General features: G+C 44.4%; 1 protein-coding gene across 4 annotated transcripts in view; it reads right to left on the reverse strand.

Moving 5' to 3' along the window:
- Positions 1–25,582, reverse strand: part of LOC111143451 (eukaryotic translation initiation factor 2B subunit gamma) — a 129,019-nt gene that overhangs the window by 6,768 nt on the left and 96,669 nt on the right. For all 4 annotated transcript variants that reach the window (XM_022497207.1, XM_022497206.1, XM_022497208.1 and 1 more), the window contains exons 8-11: positions 24,641–24,831; positions 22,039–22,116; positions 21,344–21,492; positions 5,841–5,944 (exon numbers count right to left, since the gene is read on the reverse strand). In XM_022497207.1, the coding sequence (XP_022352915.1) occupies positions 5,841–5,944; positions 21,344–21,492; positions 22,039–22,116; positions 24,641–24,831 (522 nt within the window). The remainder of the gene's footprint in view (positions 1–5,840; positions 5,945–21,343; positions 21,493–22,038; positions 22,117–24,640; positions 24,832–25,582) is intronic.

The following is a 25,582-nucleotide window of genomic DNA, read 5'->3' on the forward strand; positions in this document are numbered from 1 at the left end:
AGCAGTCTCCCCACTGAGCAGAGAGTCTGATGCAGGGCTTAATTCCAGCACTCTGGGATCATGACCTGAGCTGAAGGCAGAGGCTTTAACCCACTGAGCCACCCAGGCACCCCTGAGAACATTTTAAAGTTATAAACAACAGGGGCACCTGGGTGGCACAGTCGGTTAAGCATCTGACTCTTGGTTTCAGCTTAGGTTATGATCTCAGGATGGTGAGATCGAGCCCTGCGCAGGGCTCCACACTCAGCACAGAGTTGGCTTGTCTCTCTCCCACTGTCCCTCCCACCTCTCGTGTGTGTGTGTGTGTGTGTGTGTGTGTGTGTATGTGTGCATGCGCGCATACTCTCTCGCTCTCTAAAAAGAAATGAATCTTCAAAGCTACAAACAACTGGAAGCCAATGGCGTTCCAGGAGGGGAGTGCTGTCCACGTGGCCAGTGCTGGGAGTTGCAGTTGGTGTGCCGGCCCTTGCACTCGCGCACCATCACTGAAGAAAACACCAAAGGCTGCAGTGCTGCTGTTGACCAATGCTCCTGCTTGAAAGTTCTCTGGTGAGGCACTGGGTGGAATGTGTCTGGCACTAATTAAAAATGCCAGCCTTCCTTATAACAAGGGCATAGATGTCTGACCAGGCTTCACCTCCAGATGCAGCCACCCCAAACTCTGGGCTGAGAAATAGTGATACAAAGAAACAGGAACCAGAGAGAACCCACTTTGGGCTTGCTGGGTGGTGGAAGCAGCAGTGCAAGCCAGGGTATCCAGTGGTTAGTGAGGATGGCAGTGGGGTCCTCGGCACAATGGTTTGGCGCATACATCTCAGCTATAACCCAGTTTTTAAGCTTGATTCTGCAGCCATCGTAGAACTGTGGGCTCGGATTTTTTTTTATCGGCTTAAATCAGCCAGAGTTTGTTATGATGCTTCATTATAATGCTTACCTTACTGGTAAACTAGTGACACTTGGGAAAGGCTTCTCAGAAATGACCATTCTCACATAGAGGAAGAAAGTGGTTAAAATGTGAGAAGAAAGGGATCGCAGAGGAAGGCTGCATCTAGTCTCAGGTAGAGAAATAAAGGTGAAGGATGGTTTCAGGCCAAGGCCACACCTCCCCAATTCATTTACCAATATTACATGTGGTTCTTGTGAAAGCGAAAGTTTAAAAAAAAAAGTCAGGAGAGATCTCATGGTAATAGCAACCACCTCACATATGACTTTCTTGGCACCCTGTTTCTGCCCTGAAATTTCAGAAAGTAGGTTCTATGGATCCAAAATTCATTCACTCATTCCCTCCCTCACTCATTCCCACCCCCCATTATAAACTATAAACCAGTTTTTTTTTTTTTTTTAAAGATTTCATTTATTTATTTGACAGATTGAGACACAGAGAGAGAGGGAACACAAGCAGGGGGAGTGGGAAAAGCAGGCTTCCCGCTGAGTGGGGAGCCCAATGCGGGGCTCGATCCCATAAGCCCGGAATGATGACTTGAGCTGAAGGCAGACACTTAACAACCGAGACACCCAGGTGCCCCTAAACCTGTTCTGAGAGCTAGGGATGCATACTAGGTCAATCCCTGGCCTTAAGGATCTCAGTCAGTAGAGAAGGCACAGTCATAGGTAACTGCCATAACCTGTGACTGTATTTTAATAAAGGTGCTAACAAAGTTCAGGGGTGCAGAGGAAGAAGGAATGCTTGCTTCGTTTGGCTGTAGGGAGTCATGGGAAGAGTCAGGGAAGGTTCTGCAGAGGAGAAAACACTTGGGCAGAGTCTTCAAAAGAGGGATTCCAGACAGAGAGGGCATGTACAGGGCGTGGAGTGGCACAGCGGGACTGTGTGGACAGGACACTCCAGGGCCCTTGTGTGCTCCCGGAGCTGCATGTGCACCTCACAACATTTAATTATATTTAATTCTCACAACAGTTCTCCAAGATCATTGTTATTGTCTCAATTTTTCTAGTTTCGAAAATCTAAGGTCTAGGGAGGAAAAATCTAACCAGTGAGCTGCACAGCTGAGACGTGAATCCAGGTCTGTTTGATTCTAAAGCTCCGAAGGGAGGTATGTAGCTTTTAAAAAAAGGGAAGGAAAGGGACACTTGAGTGGCTCAGTGGGTTGAGCTGCTGCCTTCGGCATGATCCCAGGGTCCTGGGATTGAGTCCCGTGTGGGGCTCCCTGCTCAGCGGGGAGCCTGCTTCTCCCCCTGCCTGTGGCTCCTTCTGCCTGTGCTCTCTCTCTCTTGGGTTGATTGACTGATAGGTAGATAGGTAGATAAATAAATAAAAACAATCTTAAAAAAAATAAAAATAAATAAAAAGGAAAGGAGAAAAAAACTGAAGAAGTTTTCTGTTTGCTGGGGAGAAGGAAAATGATGTGGTTTCTACCAGTTAATTCCTTCAGCAGCTCTCTTACTCTACTATATTCTAGATGTAGAAATAATCTCAAAAAGAATAGCCATTTTTATTGATCTTGAGCTTTTTGTCTATTTTCTGTTTAAAAACACCTAGGCAGGGGCGCCTGGGTGGCTCAGTCATTAAGCGTCTGCCTTCAGCTCAGGTCATGATCCCAGGGTCCTGGGATTGAGCCTGCATCGGGCTCCCCACTCGCCAGGAAGCCTGCTTCTCCCTCTCCCACTCCCCCTGCTTGTGATCCCTCTCTCTGCTGTGTCTCTCTTTGTCAAATAAATAAATAAATAAAATCTTTTAAAAAAATAAAAAAAACACCCAGCCAAAGTATGGAACCATTCAGATTCTCAGCCCATCAGAGAAGCCCTGATTCTTGTGTCTCTCATGCACTACACAGAGGCAAACCTCAGAGATGGTGCATGTTTGGTTCCACTTCAATAAAGTGAATATTACACTAAAGCAAGTTAAATGAATTTTTTGGTTTCCCAGTGCATATACAAGTTATGTTTACAATATACAGTAGTCCATGAATTGTGCAACAGCATTATGTCTAAATAAATAAATAGAAATAATTTATTGCTAAAAAAGGCTATCATCTGAGTTTTCAGCGAATCCTAATCTTTTCACTGGTGGAGGGTCTGGCTTCGCTGTTGATGGCTGCTGACCGGTCAGGTTGGTGGGCGCTGAAGGCTGGGGCAGCTGTGGTGGTTTCTTCAAATAAGACAACAAGGAAGTCTGCTGCACTGATTGGCTCTTCCTTTCGGAAACGATTTCCCTGTAGCACGTGATGCTGTTTGATAGCATTTTACCCAGAGCAGAACTTCTTTCAAAATGGGAACTCAGTTCTCTCCGACCCTAAAGCCGCTTCAGCAACTAAGTTTACAGAATGTCCTAAATCCTTTACTGTCATCTCCATGATCTTCACAGTGTCTTCACCGGGAGCAGGTTCCATCTCCAGAAACCACTGTCTTTGTTCCTCCATAAGCTGTAACTCCTCACTTGTTCAGGTTTTCTCAAGAGACGGCCGCACTTCAGCCGCTCCTTCAGGTGCCTCTTCTGACTCTTGTTCTCTTGCTCTTTCCAGCCCATCTGCGGTCACTTCCTCCGCTCACGTGCTCAACCCCTCACAGTCACCCGTGAGGGCTGGAACCACCTTCTTCCGAAGTCCTGCTCATGATAGTATTTTGACCTCTCCCTATGCATCACAAATGTTCGTTTTTTCTTTCTTTCTTTCTTTCTTTTTTTTTTTTTTTTTTATATATTTTAGAGAGGCAGAGAGCATGAGCATGTGGGGAAGGGGGACATAGAAGGGGAGAGAGAGGATCTCAAGCAGACTCCCAACTGAGCACAGAGCCCTACACAGGCTCAGTCTCCCAATCCTGAGATCATGACCTGAGCTGAAACCAGCTGAAACTGACTGAGCCTCCCAGGCACCCCTCTAGAAGGTTTTCAGTTTACTTTACCCAGATCCATCAGAGGAATAACTATGGCAGCTACAGCCTTAAGAAATATATTTCTTTTTTTAGAGAGAGAGAGAGAGAGAGAACACAAGCAAGTGGGGCAGGGGGTAGGTCTGTGGGGAAGGGGCAGAGGGAGAGGGGGACCTTGTACTTCTATGTTACGAATATGGGCTTCTTTCCTCCAACCTCAGGAACCCACCTCTGCTAGCTTCTGACTTTTCTCCTACAGCTTCCTCCCCTCTCTCAACCTTCGCAGAATTGAAGAGAGTGAGGGCCTTGCTCTGGTGAGGCTTTGGTTTAAGGGAATATTGTGGCAGGCTTGATCTTCTATTCCGACCACTAAAACTTTCTCCATATCAGCAATAAGTTTGTTTTGCTTATCATTTGTGTGCTCACTACAGTAGCACTTTTAATTTCCTTCAAGAACTTTTCCTTTGAATTCACAACTTGTCTATTTGGTGCAGAAGGCCCAGCTTTCAGCCTATCTCGGCTTTTAACATGTCTCCCTCACTTAAAAGTTTACTCATTTCTAGCTTTTGATTTAAAGTAAGGCGTTAAAAAAAAAAAAAAAGTGAGAGATGTGCAATTCTTCCTTTCACTTGAACACTTAGAGGCCATTGCAGGGTTATTAATTGGCCTAATTTCATTTAAAAAAATTTTTTTAAGTTTTTATTTGTTTGAGAGAGAGAGCGAGTGCACAAGCTGTGGGAGGCACAGAGGGAGAGGAACAAGCAGACTCCCCACTGAGAATGGAGCCCAATGTGGCCTTGATCCCAGAATCTGGCATCATGACCAGAGCCAAAGGTAGACGCTTAACTGACTGAGCCACCCAGGTGCCCCAACTGGCCTAATTTCAATATTGCCTCTCAAGGAATAGGGAGACTGGAGGATAGGAAAGAGATGGGAATGACTGGTTGGTCAAGCAGTTAGAACACACATAAAGTTTATCAATTAAGATAAATTAAGGGGTGCCTGGGTGGCTCAGTGGGTTAAAGCTTCTGCCTTTGGCTCAGGTCATGATCCCAGGGTCCTGATATCGAGCCCCGAATTGGGCTCTCTGCTCAGCAGGGAGCCTGCTTCCTTCTCTCTCTGTGCCTGCCTCTCTGTCTACTTGTGATCTCTGTCTGTCAAATAAATAAATAAAATCTTAAAAAACCCCACAAAACTTTAAAAAAAGATAAATGAAGATGCAGTCTGTGGAGCCCCTGCCCATTACAATAGTAACATCAAAAATCACCGACCACAGATCACCAGAACAAATATGATAACAATGAAAAAGTTTGAAATATTGCAAGAATTACCAAAATGTGACACAGAGACATGAAGTGAGCAAATATTTTTGGAAAAATGGTACGCAGAGACTTGCTCAACACAAGGTCACAACAAACCCTCAATTTGTAAAAGAAATGCAGTATCTGTGCAGCGCAGTAAAACGAGCCATGCCTGTACAGTTCTTCTCCAGTGGCAGAGCTGAGTGAGCTAACACTGCCATCTCCAAGACAGGAGCTCTGAGTGAACGGTTTCCGAAGAAACGGCTAAACTTCCCCCAGGCCAGGAACCTACGGGACTACCTCTCTTCAAGAGCAGGTGAGACAAGGTGCTCAAGGAGTCTAGGAGGTCAAAAGCGGGTTTCAACACTTTTGCTGGATTACTGGCCCTTCTCACATAGGCCCAAGAGCCACTGTAAAGTATTGGTGCTAATCTGGGCCATTAGATCTTTTTGGTTATGTTTTAAAATTTTTGATAACAAGGCTGTATATATTTATGAGATTATCTGTAAGATGCATTCCTAAACATGGAACTGTTAAGTCAAAATTAACAGGTTTGACAATGATGTCAATTCTCCTCCAAAGACGGCTTTATCAATTCATGGTCTCACCCACAGAGAATGCATGTGCTTGTCCCCTAATCGTCACCAGCACTGAGCACCAACTGTACTACCGTGCTAGGAAAAAAGTGGCATCTGTGATTGTAATTTGGTTTACCTTTGGCTTCAATCCTCTGGCCACTTCCAATTAGGCAGTTCTTGATGTCCGCTCCCTTCTCTATCACAGCATTGTTGCAGATAACGCTGTCTTGGATGTTGCTTCTGGAACACAATAAACAGCTGGGTTACAGAATGCCCGTGGCTCTCATCAGCATCCTCACCACTATGGGTTGGGGGTTCTGGCTCCTCCATAGGCTAGGAATAGCTGCTCCATCCAGTTAATGGCTACATGCCTCAAATTATCACTGGGAGACAGAATGGCTCAGCCGGCCCAAGGGTGGACCTGGTTTTAGGGAAGTCCAGATTTCAGACAGGCTCCAAATGATCTTTCCCGCCAAGGCTTGAAAACTGCAGACCCCATGACTTCAGTTCTTTAGGTACCCGTCCCTGCACTGACCCACCACTCAGCTGCTCACCTGGGAATATATCCCAAATTTCATTTAAAGCTTAAGTCTCATGAATCTCCCTAGGAGATCAGCTATGGGAACAGCAGGTGCCCCACGGCTCTCAGTACAGACTTTTGGTTAATCAAAACCAAACTCATTTAGAAAACAAAAACAAGAAACAAAACCCAGTGTTTTTTAAACTAGCTCCAGGCCACATCAAAGACTACTCCGGGGGCGCCTGGGTGGCTCAGTAGGTTAAGCCTCTGCTTTCTGCTCAGGTCATGATCTTAGGGTCTGGGGATCGAGCCCCACGTCGGGCTCTCTGCCCTGCAGGGAGTCTGCTTCCCCCTCTCTGTCTGCCTGCCTCTCTGCCTTGTGATCTCTCTCCCTCTCTCTGTCAAACAAACAAACAAACAAATAAATAAATAAATATTTTTAAAAGGTTTCATTTATTTATTTGACAGAGAGAGATCACAAGCAGGCAGAGTGGCAGACAGAGGGAGAGAGAGAAGCAGATTCCCCACCAAGCAAGGAGCCTGATGTGGGACTTGATTCCAGAACCCTGGGAACATGACCTGAGCCAAAGGCAGCTGTTTAACCAACTGAGTCACCCAGGCGTCCCAATAAATAAAAATCTTAAAAAAAAAAAAAAAAAAAGACTACCCCAGATCCTACATTCTCAAGAGTAGCAACTCTTGTTCTTGGCATTTTAATGTGTTTAAAGAGCATCATTCTGGCTCCTGAAGACTGGTAGGTGAGAAGACAGGTCCTTTTGAAAACCTTTGCTAGCACCCACTGCCTACCTACTCTATGCTAGATGTTGTGCAAGTAAATACTCTAGGTACGTTACAGGAGTGACTTACAAATCCAGCCATTTAATCAGAAAAATCACTTGGGCAGTGCAAAAAATAAACAAAAACACCCTCATTGTCTTGGCTTCCATCAATCCTTTTGGTAGGTCTGAGATGGGGGCCTCATGTATTTAGAAAAAAAGAGCTTCCTAGATGATTCTGGGAGTATCATTTTTGCCTCTGATGCAGTAAAAAATAACAACCACATTTTGCAGATGAGGTAACAAACAGATTTAGGGAAGTTAAACCATTTGCCCCAAACCACATAATTACCAAGCAGCAGATTCAAATCTAGGGCTGCCTGACTCCAGAATCCATACATTTAATCATAACGCCATATAAAGAAATCAAGGGAAGGAAAGACTGGAGGAAGCTTGCTTGGAATTGCCAAGCTGCTCCTGAGAGCCAAATGGCTCTGTGGAGGGAAGGGCTCGTCCCTAACAGGGAAATATTCACTACCTTGAAGAGTCAGAAGTGGGCAGCTAAAGCGGAGAAGGAAGGTGAGTAGGAAGGGTGTGAGCATCCATTTAAACAAAACAAAACAAAACAAAACAAAACAAAACGCCAATTAAGGAAAAATCCTCAGGCAACCCAGGAGGCATGGGGGATGGCGAGGAGGACATTCCAAAGCCTGAAACTATTTGCGCAGAGGCTATTAAAAAAGATTCTTCCCAAACGCCAAGACTTTTTAGTAAAATGCAGAAAAGGAATTCTAGCCTGCTATAGCATTCCAGAGTCGTCTTTATCTCTATTCTTCTGGAAGGTTAAGCCAGTCGGAAAGCAGCAAAAGGCAAAAGCCACAGCACCTCTGTGGAGTGGGCTGGAGACAGGCAGACAGTATTAGTTTGTTTTTTGGCTCAGATTCAGAATATACACACAAAAAATCGGGATACACAGTGGGTGGACATTAAGGGACCTTCCAGAACTTTCCAACTTGTATTCTGCTTTAGGCAAAGCAGTTCAGTTAGCAGCCAAAGTGGCTCCTGCTTCTTCTTCTTCTTTTTTTTTTTTTTAAAGATTTTATTTATTTATTTGACAGACAGAGATCACAAGTAGGCAGAGAGGCAGGCAGAGAGAGAGGAGGAAGCAGGCTCCCTGCTGAGCAGAGAGCCTGATGCGGGGCTCGATCCCAGGACCCTGGGATCATGACCTGAGCCCAAGGCAGAGGCTTTAACCCACCGAGCCACCCAGGTGCCCCATGGCTCCTGCTTCTTGATGAAAATTCCCCAAGAAGAGTAGTAAGGAAGTATAGAAAGCCTCAGAAATAGGTTCCTGGGACAAAGCAGGCTTACAATTGGCTACTAGCTTCTCATCGAAAAGACTTCTTTCTTTTTCCAGAGTGGGAGTAGGAGGATATCTCCTGCTCAGTAGTTTAAGAGCCTGAGAACAAAGGCTCTGGAGCTAGGAAAGGGGTAAACATAGTCGGCATAGACCAAAACAGCCAAGAGGAATTCAAGAGGCCATAATTAGAGACTACTACATAGCTATTTTGGGATTTGGGATATAAGTGGGAACCATTTCTGGAAGGAAGAGGCTAGACTGATTGAGGTCAGAATTCCATAGGAATGGATAGCCTGGGTTCTCCTTCGGTCTAGCCAGTCTGATTGAGGTGTTCAGGAACCTCGTCTCATTTAGTTTATGTGTAATTCCCTCTGAGACCCATAAACTAGCAATGCAGAATCTGCAGATATGGTGGGGAAAAAGTGGGTTGACTGAAAAGAAGCTGGGGCTCTCCTGAAGCTCTTGGTCAGTGGATCTGCAGAAGGCTTTGAGATGAACACCTGACAAAATGTTTAGTGAGTGTGAAGCTCTTTTCTGCCATTGGGTTCTTCATTGTTCCCTATAACCACTGCTATAGTCACAAGTCACCTCCATGAGCAAGGCCGAGGTATTCCGGAAAAATGTCAAGCCAATAGAGCTTTCCGTCTCTCCAGAAAGAAATTCTAAGATTAAGGATTTTACTGGATGTGTGTGTGTGTGCTCACACTGGAGAGGAAGGATGATACTACCATATCAAGTAAGCTCTTTCCAGGTTGCCAATCTATAATAATGGCTTTGCCTTTTCTTTTTTTTTTTTTTAAGATTTATTTGACACACACACACACACACACACACACACACACACACACAAACACAGGAAGGCAGAGAGGCAGGGGGGGGGGGGGGGGGGGGGGGGGGGGGGGGGGGGGGGAAGCAGGCTCCCTGCTGAGCAGAGAGCCCAATGTGGGGCTCAGTCCCAGGACCCTGAGATCATGACCTGAGGCAAAGGCAGAGGCTTAACCCAACGAGCCACCCAGGCGTCCCTGCTTTGCCTTTTCTGGTTAGTGCATAAAGCCAAGGGGAGGTGACTTCTCTACAGCTCCAGCAAAGAACTGACCCAATGCCAAAACTATGGTTTTTGCAATGTAGTTTTAACTCTTAGCTCAGTACTAAGGACTCTGCTGTGCTAATACCTGGTTGTTTTTCTAAGAAGCTGCTGAGAGATGGCTAAGATTAATGGGTTTCAGTCCTCATTTCTACTTGGTGGGGTTAAATTTTGGGGGGGCAAGGGAAGAGGGAGAGAGAATCTTAACCATCCTTCATGCTCAGCTCAGAGCTGAGCAGAAGGCTGGGCTCCTTCACAACCCTGAGATCACACCCTGAGCCAAAATCAAGAATCGGATGTTTAACTGACTGAGCCACCCAGGTGCCCCTTGGTGTGGTTAAATTTTAAGCAAAACTTCAGGCTTTGGGAAACTACCCTGAAAATCCTAATGCTTCAGTGGAGAAGAGACTATGAGAAAGACCACAGAGGTCTGCAGCAAGGTCTGGAGATCCACTGCTTGGCCAGGCGTACTATACCACATGATGTTCCAGGGCCTAGGATACAAGGAAGAAGCCCTGGGGGCGCCTGGGTGGCTCAGTTGGTTAAGCCTCTGCTTCCAGGAAAGGGCATAATCCTGGGGAGCCTGCTTCTCATCTTTCTCCTTCTGTCCCTCCCCACCACTCTCTCTCAAATAGATAAATCTTTTTTTTACAAGGTTTTATTCATTTTTTTGACAGAGAAAGACATACAGCAAGAGAGGGAACATAAACAGGGGGTGGGAGAGGGAGAAGCAGGCTTCCTGCTGAGCAGGGAGCCAGATGTGGGGCTCGATCCCAGGACCCTGGGATCACGACCTGAGCTGAAGGTAGATGCTTAATGACTGAGCCATTCAGGCGCCCCAATAAATAAAATCTTAAAAAAAAAAAAAAAATGAAGAACCCCTGGCCAGGGAAGCAAAAGGGCCTCCAAATTTTAGTTGCTCTTCTGGCTTTGGTTAGAACTTTCTTCAGTTTATTACAGAAGAAAAGGGAACTCACATAACTCTGATGTCGAATATTTCTCAGTCATTACACAAAGCATTTTAAGTTCATTATGTAACTCAATCCTTTTGGCAAGCCTGCAGGGATGGTGGTATTTATTCTAATTTTTACAGAGAAATTTGAGGCTTGCAGTGGCTAAGCAATGTGCCCAAGCATACATAGTGGTAAGTGACTCTCCTTTGTGTGAGGGGCTTGGACTCAGCCGGTGACTGGGCAGTATTTGGCAAAGAGCCATCAATCTGTTCAGTAACCTTGAGGACAGGTACGTTCTTCTCTGGAAGGAGCTGGTAGGCTTTCTAAACTTACTCATAACCTTGGGTAAGGAAAGAGTATGGAACTGGAGATACACATAGTTTTTCTAGGTATAGACTAAAGGCCTACTTTAGGCCAGTTCACTACTTCAGCCCAAAGATTATGGTTGATTCACCCAGATTTCCCCAGAGGCAAGAGCCTTCTAAGCTTAGCCCAAGGGGTCCTTGTCCAGGAGTCCCTCTAGATGAATAACCATGTATTATTATTATTATTATTAAAGATTTTCTGTATTTATTTGTCAGAGAATGAGAGAGAGAGAGAGAGAGAATGAGCACAAAAGCAGGGGTTGCAGCAGACAGAGGGAGAAGCAGGCTCCCCACTGAGTAAGGAGCCCATTGCAGGACTCGATCCAAGGACCCTGGGATCATGACCTGAGCCAAAGACAGAGGCTTAACCAACTGATCCACCCAGGTATCCTCCACGTATTATTTTTAATGAAATATTTCAGGCACAGAGGCGCCTGGCGGCTCAGTGGGTTAAGCCTCTGCCTTCGGCTCAGGTCATGTTCCCAGGGTCCTGGGATTGAGCCCCGCATCGGGCTCTCTGCTCAGTGGGGAGCCTGCTTCCCCTTCTCCCTCTGCTTGCCTCTCTGCCTACTTGTGATCTCTCTCTCTTTCAAGTAAACAGATAAAATATTTTTTTTAAAGAAATATTTTAGGCACAGAAAAAAGTATATATTAGTAGACAACATATAGTATTGTTTTCCATGTTTCAAAATTTTATATAAATGCTATAATTCTCTATGTTTCCCTCTGCAACTTGGTTTTTTCTCCTTCAACATTATTATTTGTGGTATTCATCCAGGTCGATTCAGGTAATGAGACATAATGCTTGAAGAAATATTTTACCTTTCTGTCTGGCCACTCTTGCTCTTGGTCCTCTAGATGAAAATGTATTGGCTTCAGTGAACAAGCTGAAAATTTCCTCCCTTTGGTTCCCTTTGGTTTACTATATAAAGGTTTAGTGGTGAGAAATGTTTCCCTCCTAATAAATCCAAGTCCTTCTATTCCCTAAAGAGAGGCTAAGAAAAAGAAGGCTTTGGAGGGAATCAAAGTAATGAAGTAACAACCTCAAAGAATTAAGCAGTAGTATTCTCCACCTAAGAAGATGGGTTTAGGGTAGAGGCAAAAAATGAGTCAAAAGTCCTAAGGAGCTCCTTTAAGTCCAGGGGATCTTTCCAAGATTTCATAATTTGGTATTTTCAAGAGTGTTACTGAAGAAACATGGACAAAATTCTTCCAATAATCATGGTCCTTTTGCAACACTAATTACCACATACTTAATTTTATGTTTAAGGGAGTTCACTTTTATATACAACCAACCCATTAATCAGTATTTTGTTTCATTTCTTACTTGGCTCTATTATTATTACTATTTTTTAAGATTTTATTTATTTATTTGACACAGAGAGAGAGACAGTGAGAGAGGGAATACAAGCAGGGGGAGTGGGAGAGGGAGAAGCAGGCCTCCTGCTGAGCATGGAGCTTGCCTGACCTGGAGCCCGATCCCAGGACCCTGGGATCATGACCTGAGCCGAAGACAGTGGCTTACCAGCTGAGCCACCCAGATGCCCCTCTATTATGTTTTCAAGGAGAGTTTTCCAGAGGGTTCTTGGGTGACACATTTCCTGAACCCCTGGAGTATTTCTGATGATTTTATATTTCAACCATAACTTGGATTAGTTATGGGACTCTTAGGTCACAATCATTTTCCCTCCAAATTTTCTAAATGTTGTTTCACTCCTAAATGTTTGCCTTAAATGTTCTCACAGAAAAGTCTGAGGCCAGCCCTCCTATGTGCCTCAGTGGTTTTTTCTGTCAGTTCCATGTGCCTTAAGATTTTGCAAAAGTGGGGCACCTGGGTGGCTCAGTGGGTTAAGCCTCCGCCTTCGGCTCAGGTTGTGATCTCAGGGTCCTGGGATTGAGCCCCACATGGGGCTCTCTGCTGAGCGGGGAGCCTGCTTCCCCTTCTCCCTCTGCCTGTCTCTCTGCCTACTTGTGATCTCTGTCTCTATCAAATAAATAAAATCTTTAAAAAAAAAGATTTTGCAAAAGAGATGTTTGCCAATTCTTTGGTTTACCCATGCCCTTATTCTTTATGTTGGTCAAATCTTGATGTTCTTTTTGGATTTGATCTGCATTCCATTGTATCTGGCAGATATTCCTCAGTCTGTATACTAGTACGTGGTGGTATTATCTAGTTTTATTGTAGATAAAGTTTCCTTTTCTGGTTTTGCTTGTATGTTTTTATTTTGGTGAGTTTTAAGGAGTGAGGTACTCTACCACTTTTTCTAGTAGTACACACAGCTCTCTTGACAGACGCTCAGCCAATTATGGTAGGGAAGGATAAATTAGGGATTCCTGTTTTTCGTTCAGTAAATACTTCCCAAGATACCTAGTATATAAAAAGTACAGTATTAGGCATTAAGAGATACAGAGATAGAGGAGAACTATTTCTGTATTCAAGGAATCTGTAGTCTATTGAGGGAAAAAAAAGATGCACTAAATGGCACATGAACATACATCAAGTGTTATAGGTGCACAGGGAACACAGAGGTGGGGGAAAGACGGCTACATGGAGTAGTTGGAATATGTATTGGACTTTGAAAGATGAGTAGGAGGATTTCTATAGGTAAAGATCTCTAGAAAGAGGCAATTCAGGCAGAGTGAATGTCAGGAATAAAGGGGAGTGGAAAAGGGACCCAGTGAGCTGGGCAGTCAGCTGAGTGTAGGTGAAGAGGACACTCAGGGTAACAATGAGAAACAATAATATATTGTTGGACTTTGACAGTGGGCACTTGCTGCCTACAGAAAACACAGAAAATCTAGGTGAAAACTTGGCTGCCTGGCCTGCCTGCCCACATGTGAAGGAGCTACCTTACCCCCTGGGTCATTCACTATGGACTAGGAGGAGATGCAGGAGATGTTGTTCAGGACCAGAAAGCCAAAGATGCAGAGCACAGAACTGACACTGAAGCCGTGACATGAAGTTTTCACTAGACTTTGAATTCCTGGGCTTCAGCTGTCATAGACATGGAACTTCCACCAGGAACTGAAAATGAGAAAGTCAGGCAGGGGCCTTCTCTGCAGTCTGGCCTATACCTTCCCCAAGGTAGTCCTATTAGCATCCCTCATGACCTAAGGACCTTGGGCAGATGTCCAAGCCACTGTCCAGAAAGTCTCGGCAGCTCACCACTGCTGACAGACAAGCAAGCCTGGAATATGAGAAACTCCCTTCTGGACAAATTCATGTTTCTACTCTGCCACTCTGGTCAGATGTAACAGCAGCAGGGTAATAAAGTCTCATGTGACCGCAATTTAATTACTTTTCCCAAATTTACCATAAGTAATTAAAACTAAATGACCTGAAGATAATGGGAAAAGGTTCATATGGGATGCAGGATGTCTGATCTTATCACCAGGAGCTAATTTGCCAGATTGGGTAATCTGTAATGGCCTCCCTTAGTCATTAGCCCCATGCGGGCTGCCTATAGCTCTCCCTCAACTTTTTTTAGTTGAAAAAATAGCAGCCACCACCATCTAAACCTTTATTGTTTCCTTAGCTTAAGAGGCCATCCAAGACTATACCACCTCCAAAACAGCAACTGACTCTAGGATATTATGCTAGGCATTCTCTATGAATTTCTCTCACATGAGCAACCTGAAGTTTCTTACCAAGCCTTGGTTCCTCACCAAGTCTCTTCACGTCAATTCAGGACACAATACTGGCCTTTAAAGAGGTGCCAGAGGGCTGTTCCTTTATCAGTCCGCCCACAGGAGGGGAAGGAGACGTTGCTAATTAGAGCAAATGGGAAAGTCACGGCATTGTCTTCCCTGGAAGGTCTGAGGTAAAATGAGACAGAGTGGAAGTTACAGAGCCTCATGAACTACTCTGGAAGGAGGCGATCAAATGGGTAAAGGCAAGTGTGGTTCTGGTTTTGACAGAATGGTGATGCTGTCGGTCTCGTGCATGAATCCAGAATGGGACATAGAAAAGCAAGGGTGCAATGAGAAGAAAGTCTGGAATTCCGTACTCTGCTCATGTGTAAAAATGCAGAAGTTGAGTGGGGTGGCTTCTGAGGCCCAATCTCACTAACATTCCAGGACTCAGTGCTGGAGCTAGATCATGAGGAACCTGGAAGTTCAAACTTTTTCTAAAAGTAGGGGGAAGTCTTCAAAAAAAAGTTGTTGAGGGTGCCTGGGTAGCTCAGTGGGTTAAAGCCTCTGCCTTTGGCTCAGGTCATGATCCCAGGGTTCTGGGATCAAGCCCCACATCGGGCTCTCTGCTCAGCAGGGAGCCTGCTTCTTCCTCTCTCTCTGCCTGCCTCTCTGCCTACTTGTGATCTCTGTCAAATAAATAAACAAAATCTTTAAAAAAAAAAAAAGTTGTTGAATAGAACAAGGACATGACCAGAGCTATCCTTCAGAGGACAACACTGGCAACACGCCACCTCTGTGAAATGAGATTAATGATAAACAATGATGGGGACGATAAACTAATGACAGCTAACATTCTATGTCCAAGCACTGTTCAAAGTGCTTTATGTCTATTAATTTAGTACTCCCAATAAACCTGTGAGGTAGTTCAGTTTTCACTCCATTTTACAGTGAGAAAATCACGCACAAAGACGTAAAGTCAATTCCCTAAGTGACCAGTAAATGACAGATCCAGGATTCGGTCTGGCAGTCTGACTCCAAAGTTCATGTTCTAATCCGTAAGAGGAATGGTGGAAGGGCAGATTTGGAAGAATAAGAGAAATAGAGACAGCAAAAGTAGTTAGAGAACACGACAACGGTTCAGGAAGAGGTCTGTGGGTCTGACCTCTTCTAACCTCCGGTCATAATCTGGCTACTGGATACCTCCACATACTTAGATGTCCTACAGGCACTTCCAACTTCCATGTGCCCCACAACGGCCTTTCGTCTCCACAGATCTGCTCCTCCGTCGCCTTTTCTCATCTCAGTGAGTACACCACCGTCTATCACATTTCCCCAACCTGGGCTTAACCTACCAACTGTCCTCTCCCTTACACCTTAGATTCCTTCCTCATCAGTCTCCTTAGATTCCTTTTCTTATGCCTGAAATTGTTGATGTTCCCCAAGGTCTTGTCTTGGTTTCTTTTAAGGCCACACAATCTCCCTGGGTGATCTCCTCTACTCCCACAGCTTCGGTTACCATCTCTATGCCCACCGCTCTCCCAAACCTGTACTTCAAACACAGGCTTCTTTCCCAAGCTCCATTCCTGCACATTAAGTCTTGCATGTCAAGGCCGCCTGCTAGGAACTCAACTTATCCCAAATGGAACTCATCAATTCCCTGCTTCCCACCCTGCAAATCTTCTGCTGATTTCTATTTGAGTGAAGAGCACACCAGAAACTGTATTGCTTGGGCAAGAAATCTGGAAGTTTTCCCTAATTTCTCTTTCACCTCACATATCCAGCCAATCACCATGGTTTATAGTTTTTAATCAACTCATTATTTCTCTTCCCTATTGCCACTGCTACTGCCTTAATTTAGGACTTCTATTTCTTTCAGTAGTCTTCTGGCCTTCATGCTTATCCTTCTCACACCACCCTACACAGTGTAGCCAAGATGATCTTCATACAATGTGGATTTAATTATGTTATGCCTTTCCTTTAAACTCTTAAGTTACTGTTACCTATTAAATGTCGTAGTGGATAGTCCATGATTTGGTCTTTGGCCATTGGTATAGCCTTGTCTCCTATCTATCCATTCCTCTTTGAATTCTGTATTTTGATTAATTATGAATTATTTACCATTCTTTCATGTAACAAATCTTTATTGAGCTCCTATAGGCTCTCAAGATGTAACAGTGACACGTATATTCTCAAACTAACATTTACTTGTTAGAGCCAGGTAAACAAGATAAGGTCAGACCGTGATAATGCTAGGAAGGAAATAAAACAGGGTGATGTAACAGAGAGTACTGGGATAGACTGCTCCTGCTTCTTCTTCTTTTTTTTTAAAAGATTTATTTATTTATTTTAGAGAGAGAGTGTGTGTGCATATGTCCAGGAAGAAGAGGGAGAGGCAGGGAGGATTTCAAGCAGACTCTGCAGTGGAGCACAGCACCTGACACGGGGCTTGATCTCATGACCTGAGCTGAAACCGAGAATGAGACACTTAACTGACTGAGCCACTCAGGCATCCTGGGACAGAGGATATCTGATAGGGTAGTCAGAGAAGCTTCTTAAGTGATGAAATTCAAGCTAAGATCAAAATGAAGAGATGCTGTCTCACACTTCACACTCTCGATGTATCTAGAACATTCCTTTCTCCAACCCGGTGGCTCTAATCATTTTTCAAGATTCAGATCAAGGATCATTTCCTTAATTCTTTCCTGACCCTTTTCCCTCTGTGACTGCACAGACTTCTACCACTGCACTCATGTAGAGTCTTCAGCCTCCAGTGCGTCTCTGTGTTTGACAATAGAGTGAAATATTTGAGACATCTCTCTATCATCAGTGATGTGCTGGAGCCCGACTGCTCTGTTCGGGAGAGTTGACTGCTAGCATCTCTCCCCAGCTCAGTGTCTGCTGACACCATTGGCCATGGTGGGAGAATTTACACTACGGAAACTGGCAAATGTTATAGATCAGACCACTTATTTTTTCCCTCGGAGAACTGGTTGTTAACAATTTATCAGCATGCCACGGGGAGCAGTGTACCACCAAATTCTGGCCTGTTTTTGGCAATTAAATTCATATATGCATGCATGTATCTTTTCTTAACGTAATTATTTGAGAGAGACAGAGAAAGGGAGAAAGAAAGGGAGAAGCAGACTCCCTGCTGAGTGGGGAGCCGGACGTGGGGCTCAATCCTAGGACCCTGAGATCATGACCTGAGTTGGTCAGATGCTTAACTAACTGAGCCACCCACGTGCCCCAATGCATGTATATATCTTAAATCTTTCTGAAGATTTTTTTTTTTAAAGATTTTATTTATTTGTCAGAGAGAGAGAGAGGGAGAGAGAGCAAGCACAGGCAGACAGAATGGCAGGCAGAGGCAGAGGGAGAAGCAGGCTCCCTGCTGAGCAAGGAGCCCGATGTGGGACTCGATCCCAGGACGCTGGGATCATGACCTGAGCCGAAGGCAGGTGCTTAACCAACTGAGCCACCCAGGCGCCCCTGAAGATTTTTTTTTTAAAGATTTTATTTATTTATTTGACAGACAGAGATCACAAGTAGGCAGAGAGGCAGGCAGAAAGAGAAAGGGAAGCAGGCTTCCCGCTGAGCAGAGAGCCCAATGCGGGGCTCCATCACAGGACTCTGGGATCATGACCTGAGCCAAAGGCAGAGGCTTTAACCCACTGAGCCACCCAGGCGCCCCTGAAGGTTTTATTATGAAAAACAGCAGTCTTCTCTTTCTCCTACTCATTTCCTTCTTCCCAGATATAATTTTTGTTTTATTTTTATTTTTATGGATTTTACTTATTTGAGAAAGACAGAGAAAAAGCACGAGCAGGGGAAGGAGCAGGGGAAGAAGCAGAGGGAGAAGCAGGCTCCCCACTGAGCAAGGAGCCTGATTTGGGCTCAATCCCAGGACCCTGGGATCATGACTGGAGCCAAAGATAGATGCTTAACTGACTGAGCCACCCAGGCATCCCCCTAGAGACAACTTTTAGACTTCTTTTTGCTGAGTATTTCAGTATTTACCTCCTTATCTCTAGGGAGGGATAGGGAGGTATCACTAATAACATGCTACATAATATCATTCTTGATGTTTTAGTTTTAGGCATTATCAATAGACTTCCCACAATGGAAGATGAGGATTTAGCCCCCCCCCCCCGCCGCCCATCCATCTTTCCCTTCCTATCCCTCATCCTTTCAATACTGTTACAGCAAAATTTTGGTCTTAGTGTTTATTATGACTACATAAATTCTATTTCACAGTTGAGTTACATAGTGAACTATGATGCCTTTTCCTTTCGTGTACTTTTTAAAGATTTTTTTTTAAATTTATTCATCGTGTACTTTTTAAACAGTTCATAATTGTTTTGTTTTTGTTAGATAGTATTCTATGCTATTACTAATTCAACCCGAACTTTCAGTCAGTTGTCTAAATCTTTCAAGATGTTTATATGCATCTGGTATTTTATCACTTTCATCTTCCTGGGTAAGTGCTCTGTGGATTCCACTCCGGGCTAACTGCTCCCTTTATGCTTCAGGCAGTTCATAAAGTTGTCCATCCTTAGATCTGCCTTCAGTATCGTCCAATGATACTTTTTCCTTTTTTAGAGTTGGACCTCGTGTATCTTATCTCTTTCATCTACTGTTCATTTTGGTGGAACCCATCTAGAAAAGTTTTTGAGACCTTTTCCATGGTCACACTTAACATTTTGCTGGGGTATAGAATTCTAGGTCGAAATTTGTTTTCCTTCAGAATTTTGAAGGTATTGTTCTATATTTTCCAGTTTCCATTGTTGCTACTGGTAAGTCCAAAACAAAGCCATTCTGGTTCCTGATTGGTTGTATAGGACTTACTATTTTTTCTTTGTAAGTCTGTAGCACATTTTATTTTCCACCGTTCTGAAATTTCAAAATGATGGAGGTTTGTTTTTACCCATTGTACTGGGCACTTAGTAGGCCTTTTCATTCTGTAAATTCATATCTTTCACTTGTGGGACATTTTCCTATATTCTTTTTTTCTTTCTTCCTTTTTTTTTTTAAGATTTATTTATTTATTTGACAGAGAGAGAGAGAGAGAGAGAGAGATCACAAGTAGGCAGAGAGGCAGGCAGAGAGAGAGAGAGGGGGAAGCACGCTCACTGCTGAGCAGAGAGCCCGACGCGGGGCTCAATCCCAGGACCCTGAGATCATGACCTAAGCTGAAGGCAGAGGCTTAACCCACTGAGCCACCCAGGTGCTCCCCTATATTATTTCTTAAATAATTTCCTCCTCTGATATCTGAGCTCTCTTTTTTTACAGAACTCCTATTCGGATGTTAAATATTCTGAACCCGTCCTCTCATTTCCTTATCTTTTCTCTTCCATGTTCCATCTCTTTATCTTTTTGCTCTACTTTCTGGGAAATGTGACATTTATCTTCCAATTCTGTTACTGGGGTTTTCCTTTTGTTATCACAGTTTTAATTTCCTAGAGTTCTTTTTTTGTTCTTTGAAATAAGAGGTTGTTTGAAAGTATTTCTCTTTCCCTACAGAGTCTGTTTCTTCTAAGTAGCTTTTTTCTAACTGTTTGATTTGTGGATCTTTCATGATAAGCTCTCTTTAGATTTCTGGTGATCTTTGCTTATCTCTTCATCTTCAGGGGAGGATTCTAAAAAAGCTATTTGGAAGCTCTAAGCACATGAATGGAATTCATCATCCCTAATTTTCACTGCAGGGTGATTTGAGTGGGCTGTTAGAAATATCTGACGTAAATAAATTTTTCTTTCTGGGCTGGTCAGAATCTCCAGAGAAGATTCTTCCAGACTTCCCGACTAATGGCTTTATGCCTGGTTGTCAGGGCTTAGGAATCAAGTTGGGAAATAGGCTTGGGGGAGGACAGAACTTAGTGGCCAATATCCCTGTGGTTTCCAACTTTCTTGGTTTTTAATTATGGTACTTCCTCCCTCAATATTGTCTGTTATCTTCCATGAGTCACTCTTCCTAAAGGGCAAAGGCTTAACCTTTCCCTCAACCCTTCACTGGCAGCTAGGAGAGGTAGTTCAGCTTTCACTGAACTTGCAGTCTTCTCTAACCTTCTCTCCTATCCGTTCCTGCACGGAGACATCGGCAGGTTTCAGAGCTAGAATCAAGGCTTTAGAATCAGCTCTTTCAGGCTGATCGAGTCTAGTGTTTTTCAAAATTTGTTTATAGACTGCTTTATGTCCTCTAAGAAGGACAAGTGTCCCTTTCCCACTGTATTGCAAACAGCTGTGCTTTATCAGTTTTAAATACTGAGTTTCTGCATAAGATTTATTGTAACAAAAAGTAAAGTTCACTTTCTAAAAAGTCTGAAGACCACTACCTTGGTCCTTCCTCTCTTCCACTGCCTATGCTTGCATTTTATACAGGAAAAACCTGAGGTCCATACCGAGGAATGATCTTACTAAACATCGTTCAAGTCTTACTCCAAGTTTAGGCTGTTTATAAACCAAGATTTTAAGATACTCTAAAGTGTCTCAAAATGGGGGAAGACTCTCCATAACTTCTAACACAGAAGCTCTCCCTTAGAAATAGTATGTGGCTTAAATGACCGCACCTCCTAGTCCTCTGCCTTCTTCAGGGCTGCTGTGGGACACCAAGAGAAGCAAGATGACCCTTAGACGTTGGTAAGTGTCATGCCAGCACTGTCAGTGGTGCACTATGGTGGCCGAACCATCAAGCAGCATACCAAAGCAAGAGGAGGCAGCCTCTCTCAGGACCGTAACTGGAGTAAGTGTGAGAAAGTTGCTGGAAATGCTTTCCGAGACTATGTCTTTGTGGAGCCGAAACCAAGGCCTCAAAGGGCCTAGGCACTGTTCTTTCCTTCACCTTTCCTTTTCTTCCCTTCCTCAAGGTGAGCCCTTTCCAAGGGTGGACTGGCTCCCCAAACCTCCCAGAGAATCCAGGCCCCTAGCCTCAAGTGGGTACGGGGGGAAACATACCCTTCCTCCACGGTGACTGAGTTCATGAGAAGGCAACTGGTGATAGTCACTCTATTTCCTATAACACAGGATGAACCAATGACTGAGTGCTTAATGGATGACTTCTCTCCAACCTGCGTATCTGGCCCAATGAGGCTCTCAACTCCAACCTGCAAAATGCAAATATAAAACCTTGTCCATCCATCTCAACCAACTGCAAACAAATCCCTCAGATCCTTTGAGTTAGGGTCCAATGCAACCTTCCCCCAGAGACACGTCAGCAGAGGGACCATCATCCTTCTGCTCCACCCCATCATGGTCACCAGCATGGGACCATATTTCTCAGGGCCACAGGTCACATAATACCTCTGAGATCAACTCAAACTTACACACTCATGCATTTGTGCATAGATGTGCTCTCTGGAAGAGAGTGCTCAAATCAGGATGAGAAGAGGGACAGAGATGGAAAGCTGCTGTGTCTGAGTCCCAAGACTATCATGGATCTTCCTTACAGAATTTGTGTGCCTGGGGTCAGCACCTGTCCAGCTTCGTGAGTGTCTGGGCTAGAAGGTAGTATTTTATTAACCAGAACCCAGTCGGGATTTCCCTAGGACTAATGAGTTTCAGGCTTGAGAACCCCAATCCATCTTTTCAAGGATATACCTCAGTGCACCCAGAGACTGTCCCATGCCTGCCCTGCCCAAGCTAGCACTTACCAGGTGTTTGCTGACAATCTGGGCTGATGAATGAATCAGTGATTCTTCTGGACAGAGAACAGACAGCAATTTGGGCACCTTGAGGAGAGAGGTTTGGTCACCAAAGTTAAGACCAGAAAATACCCAAAAGCATCTTAGGTAGAACTCAATGCCCATGGGGCACCTGGGTGGCTCAGAGGGTTAAGCTTTTGCCTTTGGCTCAGGTCATGATCTCAGGGTCCTGGGATCGAGCCCCACATCAGGCTCTCTGCTTAGCATGGAGCCTGCTTCCCCCTTGATCTCTGCCTGCCTCTCTGTCTACTTGTGATCTCTCTCTCTGTGCCAAATAAATAAAATCTTAAAGAAAAAAAAAAAAAAAAAAAAGAACTCAATGCCCAGTTAGAGAAGCAGGGAGTTTTCAGCCACAGCTTTCCTGTTTGGGTGAGGCAGGGCAGGAGGCTGCTGTATTTCCCCCAGGACAAGGATTATTATTTTTTATTTTTTGAAGATTTTATTTATTTATTTGACACAGAGAGAATGAGCACAAGTAAGCAGAGCGGCAGACAGCGGAAAGAGGGAGAAGCAGGCTCTCCGCTGAGCAGGGAGCCCAGCATGGGGCTCGATCCCAGGACCCGGGGATCATGACCTGAGCCAAAGGCAGCCGCTTAACTGACTGAGCCACCCAGGTGCCCCTAGCACAAGGATTATATATGCAGTAAATTCTAAGTGGTCTTATCCTTAGTTTCCTACTGAGCATCTCCTCCCTGATTTAATAAATTAAAATTAAAATCAAAACATTTAAATAAATTTAAACTTATTTATCTATTCAAATAAACTTAGATAATTTATTATAAATAAATTTAAATATTTAAAGTAATGCCATGTCCCTCAAGGCATTGAGACAAGCCTTCAAGAGGCCTACTGAGGGCAAGAAGCATTCTGAGTCCTGACCATACTCATTCCAGGTGCCTGCTCCCCTCCTAGACAGTGTGGCCATGCCTAAAATGAAGGTAGGAACAATGTCAGACAAATTCTACAATCAGAACAGTTCCTGAGAAGGCATCCATGTTCTTCACCAGCCAAAATAAAAGGTTGAAGGTGTTCACACTATACTCTCTCCAGTACAAGGAAACTGAAAAGGTACAGGTATGGAGAATTTTAGCTCTGGACCCATTAGGAAGGCACAGGCAGCGTGCCTATTGTCATTCTCCAGCCTGGCCAGAGTGCTGGTCAGGGCGCTATGTGTGGTGGCCACACTGGCCGAGGGGCGCCGTGCCAGGACTGGCTACACTGGCAGTGTGAAGGCTAATCCCTCAGCCCTTATCCCCGGGATCTCCTCCCTTCATTACATTTCAACCATGGCCTCTCCAGGCCTCTCTGCCACACAGTGCTGGGCTGATACTTCAGAGCACTCGTCCCTAGTCTTGCTTGCAGACCAGTAAGCTCTAGTCACAGAACTGAGAAATGAGACCTGAAAGTCAAATTAAGGCTGGTTTCTAATAACTCTGACCCCAAACTGGGGCTAACTTTATTGAGGACTGTCCTTGGTAAATGTGGGACTGGTTATGATTTTTCATAAACTCTCTGGCTTGGATTCTCTTGGATCTATAACCAATCCAGGGCAAAGCCAGCTTGAGGTCTAGGGCTGGGGCTACACCTATCATACAGTGTGGGTCCTCAAGATTTCTGAGCCAGGTTTTCTTCAGGGACTGCATTCCAATCCCGATTTTCAACAATTATCATTCTACTTCACCTTCCCCCTTCACTTCTCAGCTTACACCTGCACTGACAGTTTTCACAGAGTTCTACCGGAAACCATGTCAAGAGCTAATCTTTTCATCCTCTCCTCTCCATTGTCCCGCATGCCACCCTAGGGTAGTTCCCTCAGTCACCTACCTTTCCCTCTTCTCGTCTCCACCCTTTACTGCCCGGTTTCCATTTCACAGTCCCATCACCCCTTCCTCCTCAGGCCTTCCTCCTGTGCCCGCTACATAGTAAAGAGCTCCCCTACATCCTCAGTATCTTCACTGTCTCCTCACTCCAACCCCCTTTAACTAAACGTGACTTATCTTTTAGAGCACTGCTTCCCCTTCAACAGAAGCTGCTCATTCTTGTATCTCACAAACCTCAGGGTTAAAAGGAGGGGTTAGCTCTCTGATGCTGTTTCCAGACACTTCCCTCTTGTAGACATTCCTTCTTCGAGGCTCTACTATCTGCCTATACTTTGTTCCTTTACCTTCTTAGGAAAGCCTCCTCTCTGTGCCTATGTTTGCTTCATCACAGTAATGATTACACAGTATTTATCTGCTTGTTTATGAAATAATGCAGATCTCCTCATGACCAGAACAGGAGAAAGGTGCTGAATCCAGAGGCCAAAAGTTAGCCTTATTAGGGATCTCAGCCCTTCTTTGGAGCCATATGGACTAGGCCCACCACTTCCCTTTTTGCTGCACCCGAGTGCCCAACCCAATGGTACCCTTGACACGCCAGGTCTTGCTCAACCTTGGGAATGAGAGGGATTCTGAACAAGTCACTGGGTACTTAATGAAGAAATAAGACAAACGCTCAGTCTGTTTCTAGGGCAGGAGCTCCCACGATTCCTCTTCTAAGCCCTTCCTCTTACCTGCCTGTTTGCTTCCATGTAGAGTCCCAGGGTGCTTACTCGAGAGCAGAGCCCCTCTTTCATGATATGGACATAGCAGCGCACCTGTGATTTGGATAAGTCTTCACACCTGTCTCCCCGACAGATATTCCAGCAGGCACCATAGGGAGCAAAGGTCAGCGCATTGCCTTCTTTTATAAAACTGAAAATATCTTCAGAATAAACAGAGCAAATAGAGACTCAGTCACATTTCGAAAGAGGGCATAGCTCACACCTCTCTCCTGGGAACTTACCCATACAACATGAACCCTGGAGGAAATCCCATTAAAACCTTAAAGACTAAGTTAAATTCAAAGAGGCAACATGCTTTCCTGAACTTTGGAAATACTGTAGGATACAAAAAATGCTTAAAAAAGAGGTCTTAAAAGCCAAGTATGACCAATAATGAAAAACTACTAAGGACAATAAAATAGAGGACTCTTGTAAATCATTACATAAATTAAGCAAGGGTCCAGGCTTCAGCGACCAGCCATGTTGGCTTTGTGCTGCTAGCCTCTATGACCATATCTAGTAGTTGTGTTATGACAGAAATAGTATAGGACTTGAAGCTAGAGTTATCTGGACCCCAGTTTTTCAATTCTTAAAACAAACATGTGAGATCTTTTATTGTATGATGAGAAAACTGGGGTTCAGGGGACTGAGTAACCTGCCTCAGGTCACAGAGCTAGTAAGTGGCAGAGTAAGATTTCAAACTGAGGTCTGTCTGATGCCAAGACCTGGTATCTTAACCATCACGTTATACTGCCTCCATTTATTCACTTGATAACTACTTTTTTGGAACACCTACTATGAACCCAAGACTGGCCAAGGACTAGGCAGGGCTATGAGAGCAAATAAGATAGACCTCTCCCCTACATCCTGGAAAGGAGATAGTCTGATTGGCCTCTGCCTGAACTGTAATAG

This window comes from Enhydra lutris, unplaced genomic scaffold (genome assembly GCF_002288905.1).
Source record: "Enhydra lutris kenyoni isolate GAN:26980312 unplaced genomic scaffold, ASM228890v2 scaffoldscaffold9, whole genome shotgun sequence".
NCBI lineage: Eukaryota > Metazoa > Chordata > Mammalia > Carnivora > Mustelidae > Enhydra > Enhydra lutris.